This window comes from Notamacropus eugenii, chromosome 6 (genome assembly GCF_028372415.1).
Source record: "Notamacropus eugenii isolate mMacEug1 chromosome 6, mMacEug1.pri_v2, whole genome shotgun sequence".
Classification (NCBI taxonomy): domain Eukaryota; kingdom Metazoa; phylum Chordata; class Mammalia; order Diprotodontia; family Macropodidae; genus Notamacropus; species Notamacropus eugenii.
In genome coordinates, this window is record NC_092877.1 from 55,976,261 (window position 1) to 55,985,807 (window position 9,547).

General features: G+C 41.7%; 1 protein-coding gene and 1 pseudogene across 8 annotated transcripts in view; both read right to left on the reverse strand.

The window, feature by feature from the left end:
• Nucleotides 1–9,093, reverse strand: part of TRMT44 (tRNA methyltransferase 44 homolog) — a 164,242-nt gene extending 155,149 nt beyond the window's left edge. For 3 of the 8 annotated variants that reach the window (XR_011969444.1, XM_072620126.1, XM_072620127.1), the window contains exons 1-2: nt 7,244–7,767; nt 5,569–5,604 (exon numbers count right to left, since the gene is read on the reverse strand). Coding sequence is in view for 6 of the 8 variants with exons in the window: in XM_072620126.1 (XP_072476227.1) it covers nt 5,569–5,604; nt 7,244–7,721 (514 nt within the window). In the remaining 2 variants the exon portion in view is untranslated. Of the gene's footprint in view, nt 1–1,157; nt 2,531–5,568; nt 5,605–7,243; nt 7,769–9,014 lie in introns of those variants that run through there. The other 5 variants (XM_072620125.1, XM_072620123.1, XM_072620130.1 and 2 more) reach the window with 5 other exon arrangements.
• On the reverse strand, nt 2,621–5,534 carry LOC140511137 (glutathione S-transferase theta-2 pseudogene; annotated as a pseudogene).
• Nucleotides 9,094–9,547: the final 454 nt, after the last annotated feature.

The window sequence follows — 9,547 nt, forward strand, 5'->3', positions numbered from 1 at the left end:
AACAAACATTTATTAATCAACTATCATGAATTATAAGTACAGAGTGCCAAATTCTGGAGAAGAGAGTACCTCAAGAGGACTTAAAAAATCTAATGGGGAGATAAGGCACACATGTACCCAGCTATAGATAAATAATGTCCCTAGCCAATACTGAAACCTGGGCTCCAGACTCCATATCACTATTTACTTTCTTTACCTCTTTAGGCCTCCTCTGAAGGTTGAACTAAATAATCTCTGGAAGGTCCTTCTAAGTTTTAAAATTCTAGAACAGTACTATGTTTTTCATGCTAATAAAGCACAGTGGTCACAATAAGAGTCTCAAGAGTTTCATATCCTATGCTCCCTATACTGTTGCCCTAAAAAGATCGATTTTTATAAATACAGGAATGTTCCTGTGAAGCAATTCTATTTTTAATAACATCATCCTATGTCTTTCTAGCACAGGAAAATATCTGTTTTCCAGAACCCACTTCTCCTGCCTCCCCCCCAAAAAACATCCAAAACTCCAAAGAATTTAACTTTTGGTAAAACAAAACAAATAATGACAAGATTATTTTCAAAGACTTTCGTCAGAAGACTGCAAGATATGGTAGAAAGAGCAACAGACTAGGAAAACTCCTGGTATTCCAGGTCTGCTTGCACCATTTATTAGGCAGAAGACCTTCAGGCAGCAAATCATGAAACCATTCATAGTCTCAAGCTCTTTATTTTAAAAGGGGGGACATCATTTCCTTCCTTGTCACCCTAATAGGATTATTTTGGAGACTAGAAGAGATCACCTATGGCAAAATCTTCTGAAAACTCTGTAACCATAAATAAGGGGTATTTGACCTCTATCAATTCTGAAATATCATTCTTTCAGACAATAAAACCAGTATTGCATTTAGGGTCATATAGTTGATTCACAAAGTTTTACTGATTGTATATATGTGGAAAGTAAGACATCTTCGTTTGCATCTGTAAGCAAAGCTGCTTTATATCTCTTGGCAGGAAGAATAGGCAAAACCTTAGCAGTTTAATAAATCAGAAAATAAAAGGAGTCCAGAATTTAATAAAATTGACCGCACTGAACATTACTAGCTTTCTCACTTCCTACCACACTAATGAAGCTTTGGGTCACTGCAGGGCATCTGTGTTGTGCTTTTGGTTGACCTTACTTGGATAAAGGCTCATGATCCTTGCTCACTTGATACCAGTGTTCTAAACAAGAACAACTCTAAAATTCAAATATCCTTCTCTTCTCCTGCATGGGTATTCTTTTCACAGATGCAGGCTTAGGCACAGCTGGTAACAAACCAAAGGAAATAATGCATTCTAATTACTTTACAATTCCATAATTAAATCACACAGTGAAAGTTATTTTTGCCATGACAGGCTTTTGGAAAGACTCAACACAAAGTCTGTTTTCCCATCAGTAAAATGAAGCCCCTTTGAGCTCAAGATCTCTCAGCAGATGCAAATATTTTCAAGGTATGGATTCCAGAAGGGGCCTAAAGGAAAGAATATGAGTGACTTCAAAAGGACTAAATCTCACTATATCTTACATAAGGAGATTGCTTGAGGTACTAATTTTGCACTTCTATATCCTTTTCATAGGTAAGGACATTAGAAGTTAAGACATTCTACAGAATAACACACGTGGTAAAAGCTGTTGTTAGGTCGTTTTCAGTCATGTCTAACTCTTCATGACCCCATTTGTGATTTTCTTGGCAATGATACTAGAGGTCCAAATCATTGTACAGAAAAGGAACTGAGTGAGGCAAACAAGATTAAGTGACAGGGTCACACAGCTACTAAGCTTCTGAGGGTAGATTTGAATTCAAATCTTCCTGACTCCAGGCCCAGTGCTCCACTGGGACACTAGCAACACTCAAAAAAGGAGGAGGAAAAACAACAAGAATATACAACTATACTTAATAGAATTAACTCAATATGATTCTTGGAAACTCATGTATTTCTCTTGGAAGCAGTTCTAAATAAATTAAATGGAACAAGGTTACCTGGCCCTCAAAAAAAAATTTATTTTCTAGACTGAACCAGTCTCCTACCTCCCTAAATGTCCAATAGTACTTTGTACAAAGTAGATGTTTTATATCTGTTGAATTTGTCAAACTTATTTTGAAGGGATTTCCTATTACCAAAAATAAGAAGTATAGAGCAATTTGCCTAAACAGATACATCAAGTCAATAAAATATTGTGCATCACTTTTGATGATCCCAAGCTGTTTCCAATCCCCAAATTTGCTCTTTATCAGTCAAACTTTTAAGTGCCTACTTTGTATAAAGCACTGTGCAAAACCATAACACCAATACACACAGTGATTCTAAACTACAAAGCAGGAAACAACAACTTCTACTGGTAGCAGGAATTTCCTGAGTTCAATTTATAATTGAAATTACAGGTCTCATCCAAAAAGAAATACTCCCACTGATGCTATACATTTAATAACCAAATTGTGGATAACTCAAAATGCAGCAGAGACATTAAGTAACGTAAACAAGACTACAGCATTCCAATGATGACTTGCACACAAATTTATGTAAATCCCACCATTAAGGATGTGGGTGGACAGAAAAGGAGGTGTGCCAGTGTGCTCATTTGTTAACTATTCATAAAATATTTTTTTTTGAATGAAAAAGAATTTATTCAGTTCTTACTATACATCAATCACTATGCAAAATGCTTGGCATACAAAAATAAGCAAAAAGACCATCCAAGCCATCAAAGAGCTCTTACAGTCTATGGAGGGGGAGGGGAAGAAGACAACATAAAGGGGTGCTAGGTCATGAGAAGGAGGTGGAGGATATGGGCATATAGTTTGGAAATAGAATGGAGCACTGGAGAAAGTTCTTCTGTCACACTGTGTTGTCCAAGGGCCAAGGTCCAGGATCTGGGGTGAGGAGGAGGAGGAGGAAGAGGAAGGAAGATGATCAGATTACAGACCACATTGTTTGGAAATGTCTTGTATTATGGGATCTTTGAAAGACGTAACCTCATCCAATCCTGAGTGGCCAAGGGGATGTCCTTCAAAGTCTTGGGCTCTGCACACAGTTTACGGATGGCTTCCCAGGTCTCTTGGCATAGCTTCTCCCCCAAGGTGGCCTCCACTCCCCCACGCCAAGCTGCCAGCTTGGGCCGTCCCTCGAATATATCAAAACCAGCATAGAAAGTATACATCAGCTCTTCCAGTGCCATCAGATCAGCCACAGAGATCTGGTCACCAGTGAGGAAGGGCTTGTCCTGCAGGAAACTCTGCTCCAGATGTTGTAGGAGTTTTGTTATGAAGGCTATGTTCCTGTCCACTTTCTTGTTGGGGATATGGGCATCAATGAGAGGGCCCAGCACCTGAATCCATAGCACTGAGCTGAATGTGCCTCAAGTGGAATAAGCATGCCAGTACAGATATTCTCCAACCCATGCCTGGGCCTGCAGATCTGGAGGAAATCAGTGATCTGGGGTCTTATATTTCTGACTCAGGTAGTGCAGGATGGCCACACTTTCCGCCAAGGTGAAATCTCCATCTTTCATGGTCGGCACTCTCTTCAGTCTGTTCACTTAGGCAAAATCATCAGCCATGTGCTGCCCCCGGAACAGCTCCACGCTCTGCACCTCGAAGGGGATGCAATTAACCCTGGCGAAGAGGCTGGGTTGGGAGAGAAAGTCCAGGTAGAGTTTCAAGCTCATGGCTGTGACAACCTGAGGGGATCAGATGGGTCCTGATGTAGGAGGCTTATTCATAAATATTAAAAGAACCTGAGGGAAGCCGCTACTAAAATCCTCTGTAGAGGAATTTATACTCCATGTACAAGTTAGGAAAGAGCACCGTTACGTGCACAAGTTAGCAAAGTATGAACAGGTTTCTTAACCTGTACTAGTCCAGGTGGTACCTATAACAATGAGATCACAGATAAAAGTCACAAAGGGAATTCCAGAATCAGATATACCTTCATTAAAAAAAGAAAACAAATCTGTCATCAGCAGTAATTTTGCCTCCTAGTAGAAAGCTGGCTATAGCAAACACTATGTATAAGATTTTCTTCTATAACAAAATCTTTATGCTAATTTATCTTTACTAGGAAAGTAAAATTAGTCTTCCGGTTAGAGTTGTTCTTATTAGATTAAAAAGAGCAAGACATGACAAAATGACTCTGAGGAGAAAATTAATTTGCACTGACAGCAAGAATAGGCTCGCAAAAATTTTTTGCTAATGAAAAGTGTGTGAATGTAAAATAAACATCACACCAACTTTGAATCAGTTTATATAAAAATACAATTTTAATTCCTTTCCACAATGCAAAATTAGGAGACTGAATTTATATGGATCACATTCAAATATTATCTTTTATTATAGGAAAATACTGTTTTCCTTTCAAACAATTCCAGATACTTAAAATTCATCCCATTAACCTGATTTACACTGGCAAGGTATAATGGAACTATAATATAATCTCCATTGCAGATACAGAAAACAAGAAAAATTAGCCAATTTATGCAAGGCAGCAAATCAGTATTATCATCTATGTCAAATTTTATTTAATAAGGAACCAAATATATAGTACAATTCTAGGTGCTACATAATTTTTTAAAAATGAGTCAATACTTATGGTAAAAACCAATGTTAATTTTTCAAAATAAATCACTGCATTTTTTTTAAAGAAACTGAAAAACAAAACCGTTCAAAAATTTTTTATCAGTATTTAGATGATTTTACTTGTTGAGAAATTATCAAATCAACAAAAATTTAATGGGTGCCCACTATGAACAGACACTATAGCATCTTTTTTTTTTTTTTTTGACCAGACCTCTGATTTTATGATGCTCATAATTCCCACCAGGAAATCTCCCTCTGTTCTGTAATTCATATTTTTAAGAGACTTGTTTGTCTGGGGCACTGAGAGCTTTAAATAACATGCCACCAGCCACCCATCCAATGTGTTAAAGGAAAGACTTAAACCAGGTCTTCCTGACTCCAAGGCTGGCTCCCTATCCACTAGGCCATGGTGCCTCTTAGGCACTGGTAATATACAGACAAAAATGAAGCCTGGGCCCTGCCCTCAAGGAGCTTACACACTACAGACATGAATGGCCCCACTGAGTTCTCCTAGATTCACCATCTCTAATTATTTCTCTTCCTGACCCCTTAAAATAAGCGTTACTATATCCTACTCTTAGCCATCTTTTCTTCTCTCTCTCTCTCTCTCTCTCTCTCTCTCTCCCTCTCTCCCTCTCTCCCTCCCTTCCTTCCTTCTTCTCTCCCTCTGACATTAAGATATTTCCACCTGGATTTTATACAGGCATCACAAATTCAATATACAGAAAAATGAATAAGTACTTTTGCCTGGACATCTACTGGGCTTCTACTCTCAACTTCTCTAAGATGCCTTTCCTGACTAGGATTCCTGCACACTAATGTCTGTCCAGCTATTTTGTGCAAAGCATGTGGTTCAAATACAATATTCAATTTACTGATTATTTTACATATACTATTGGGATCTGGAGTCAAGAACACCTGAGTTCAAATCCTGCCTCAGACACTTACTAGTGTGTGATCATTTAGCCTCTCTGACCTTCAGCTGCAGGCTTCAGGCACAGCTGGTAGCAAACTGAAAAAGGAAATAATATACTTTAATCATTTTACAATTCCATCTTTAATTCACACACCAGATGTTATTATTACCATGAAAGGCTTTTAGAAAGGCCCAACGTCAGGCCTGTTTACTCATCAGTAAAATGAAGGCATTGGACTGGAACAGTAACATGGCACTACAAATTGCTTTGGGGATCAAATGAGGTCACGCTTGTAAAGTGTCATATAAATACTAGCTATTATCATCATACCCCACTTCAATTAAACTGATAGCTCAGGTATGGACAGAGTATTCCCTCTAACTTGAAATCTGAAATGAGTTTCTACTCTGACACTTATTAGCTGTTAAGCATCAATAAATTGCTTCCCCACTTTGAACCTCAGAGTCCTTTTTTTCAAAATGGGGCCACTGTGGGAAAAGTTACTTTATAAATTGTAATATGCTATATAAATGAGGTTGGGACAGGGAACTCAGAAAATTCTGTCCTTAACCAGCAGTGTAACCTTGTAGGTCACTTCCCCTGCCTTGTCTCAGCTTCTGTCCATTTCTTCTGCAAGTAAGCTATTGTTGAAATAATGTAATCCTCCTGTTCCTCCTCACCAATGCCTAAGTAGTTTTACACAAAAGACATACTATTAGAAAATGAAAGGAACTAGAAAGGTAGTGTGAACAGAGGCAGCATCGGGTAGTATGCATCTAGGAGGCATAGCAGACAGAAGCAGTAAGCTGAAAAGGAAGCAAGACTGGAGTTAAAATTCTTGCCCCAAGTATTTACTAGCTATGTGATGCCAGCAAGTCAACCTTTCTCAACTTCAAAGAGCTCATCCTTGAAATCTCCTTCATGTGGCTGTTGCAAGGATCTACTGAGATGTAAGAGGCTTTGTAATGTTTAAAGAGCTACTGGAATACCAGCTATTATCACTAGTTATTGTAGCAGCAGCAGTAATAGTAGTATTAATACCGGTAGTAGTTGCAGCAGTACTAGTACTAATGGAGGTAGTAGTAGTACCAGCAGAATACAGTAATACTAGTATTACTAGCAGCAGCAGTACTACTAGCAGCAAGCAGTACTAGGAAAAGGAAGAGTAGTACTAGTAGAGTGTTACTAGCAGTAGTAGTAGTAACAATACTACTAGAAGTAGCACAAGTAGTAGCAATATTAGTATTATTAGTATCACTAGCGGTAGTAGCAATCCTAGTAGTAGTGCAAGTAGGGCTAGTCGTACTACTAGAATGTTACCAGCGGTGCTGCTAGTGGTAGTAGTGGTAGTGTTACTAGTGGTAGCACTAAAAGCACTAATGTTACCAAAGGTAATCCTATGAGTACTGCTAGGGGCAGCAGCATTGCTAGTAGTAGTAGTAACACTAGCAGCAGCAGCAGCAGATAAAGCTGAGGATGGGACGGACCTGGGTTCAAGCCCCCACGCTGACCCCAGACAATCACTTAGTCTCTCAGCGGCGCCTGGCTTGGTAGATGCTGGTGGAAGCCTCCCCCAGGTCTCTAGGTCGCTGTGTCCGAGGCGGCCGGGGGGCTGTCAGGCCCCCCCCCCCCCGTCCCCTTCCCCGCCCCCCGGGCTCTCCCACCCCACCCCGCGGCTCCCTGAGAGGACACACAGACGCGCGGCCCCCGCCGGGACTGAAGGAGCGCGGTTACCTTTGACAACCATTTCTCTGGTCAGGCCCGGCCCAGGGCGGGGCGCGCCGGCTTTGGGGATGAGGGCTCGGAGCATTACTTCGAGCTCGGCTCCGGCCTCCGGCTGCTTTTCCACCTGCGACCCCCTAATAAAGTGCAGCACCTCCTCGTCGGCCGTGACGAGGTTCCGGAAGAGATGCTCCAAGGAGGGGTCCGGGTCCGAGGGAGGGGCCCGGGAGGCCTCCGGGGCCTGGGCCCCGCCGCCGGCTATCTCCAGCTCTGCCCCCGGAGGACTCCCCTTCGCCGCCTCCTGGGCCTGCCCCGGCGCCGGCCTCCCCGGGGTCTCCAGCCTGGCGCCGCACAGGCGCTTGTTGACCACCTGCGGCCTCTCCACCCATACGGCCACGGCGGACCAGAACCCCAGGGGGAGCAGCGAGCCGCTGTCCGTGACCAGGGCCTGCCCCACTAACCCCATGTCACAGCCGGGCCCCTTCAGCATCAAGATACCACAGGGTAAACTCCGGCGCGGGAAGATGACGCAAGCGCCGCCGCTGCATTTCCCCCCACGGGCGGGGGCAGAGGAGGCGCTGCCTTTATACGTCGGAGCTCAGACACAGGGCCTTCGTGGCTCTTGCCCTCTCTCCCTTTAACGTCACTTTCTGTTACATTTCCCACCTCCCGCCTTGGCCAATCTCTGCTCTCCCTTTTCTCCGAGCGGGCATAAGACTTGTTTCCCCCCCCTCCCCTCCCACCCCAGGGTTTCTCAGTTTCACAGAATGTCACTCGAGGCGTCTTGGAGGTCCTTCTAGGCCATGCTTCTCACCTGTAAAACACCCTGTTTGTCCTGTTTCTATGGCATGTTTCTATGTTTCCACACTAAATTCATCCATTCAACAAACATTAATTTTCAGGGCTCTGACAGCAATGGTAGAGGGCGTGATCTCTCTGTGAATCCCTTATTCTGCCCTTCTGCTTCCTTATTGTGCTTTAAGTTAGATTTCTATGTAATTGGCTTTGCCATTTGCCCAATCAGTGTCTGCCATGATCTTTTCATTGAAAACTATGAGACTTTCTCAAGCTTTTTCAGAAAAGGAAGAGCCTTTAAAATTAGCCATGAACTAACAAAAATTAGTTTTTAACATTTTAACTAAAAAATTTACTTCAACAATTAGCTTAGTGGGTTACGCATATTCCTCAAGAAGTACCCCATTCCTTTAAAAATATTGACTAGAGAAGTTTTTTTTTTCTCTCCAGCACCTTTGATGCCAGCCCCAAGCACTTTACAACACAGAGCAGGATCACTACTAGGTAAAGAGCTTACATGTATCTGAACTGGAGCAGCCAGGTGGGCACAGAGGGTAGTGTACTGGGCCTGGACTGATCTAGATGGGTTAAAATCTGGCCTGAGACATTTTCTAGATGTGTGACCCTGAACAAGTCACAACCCTATTTACTCCAGTTCCTCATCTGTCAAACGAGCTGGAGAAGGAAATAGAAAACCTATTAGTATCTCTGCCAAGAAAACCCCAAATGGAGTCACAAAGACTGGAATACAACTGCATTCTTCCTCTTCCTTCCACCTTCTCCTAGGGCATCCATATTTCTCACCTATCCACTTTTTTTTACATCATGCTAACATAATTCACTATTGTATCCTCTTTCTATGTACAATACTTCTAATTTGACTTATAATGATAAAGTTCTTAGAAGATATATGAATCATCTTCTTATATTAAAAGTATACCATTTAACCTTACTGAATCCTTTGATTTCTCTTTCATTGTTACCTTACCATGCTTCTCTTAGATCTTGTATTTGAAGGTCAAATTTTCTTTTCAACTTGCGAGAAGCCTACAGTCAGAGGGCATGACCTGGATGAGAAACCAGCAAAGGGGACAGAGAAGGAGTAATCAGATAGGTAGGAGGAAAACCAGGAGAGCGTGATATCCCAAAAACCCATAGAGAAGAGAATATGAGGAGGAGAGAGTGATAAACAGTGTCAAAGAGTACAGAGAGAATGAGGATTGAGAAAAGACCATTGGAGTTGGCAACTAAGAGATCATTAGTAACTTTGGAAAGAGGACGTTCAGTGTAATAAGGTCAGAAACCAGAATTATAAAGGATTGTTATTGGTCCTTCATTTTCAAAGAGGACCAATGACATGGGAGAGGGGAGTGTACTAAACTTAAGTGAGGGAAAATTGAACAAGTCATCAGTCTCACTCTCTCTTCCAGTCATCAAAATTCACTGACATAACAAAAGTCAGGACATCTGGTGATGACCCACCATACAATGGATGACCTTGACATCTTTGATGTCTAACTA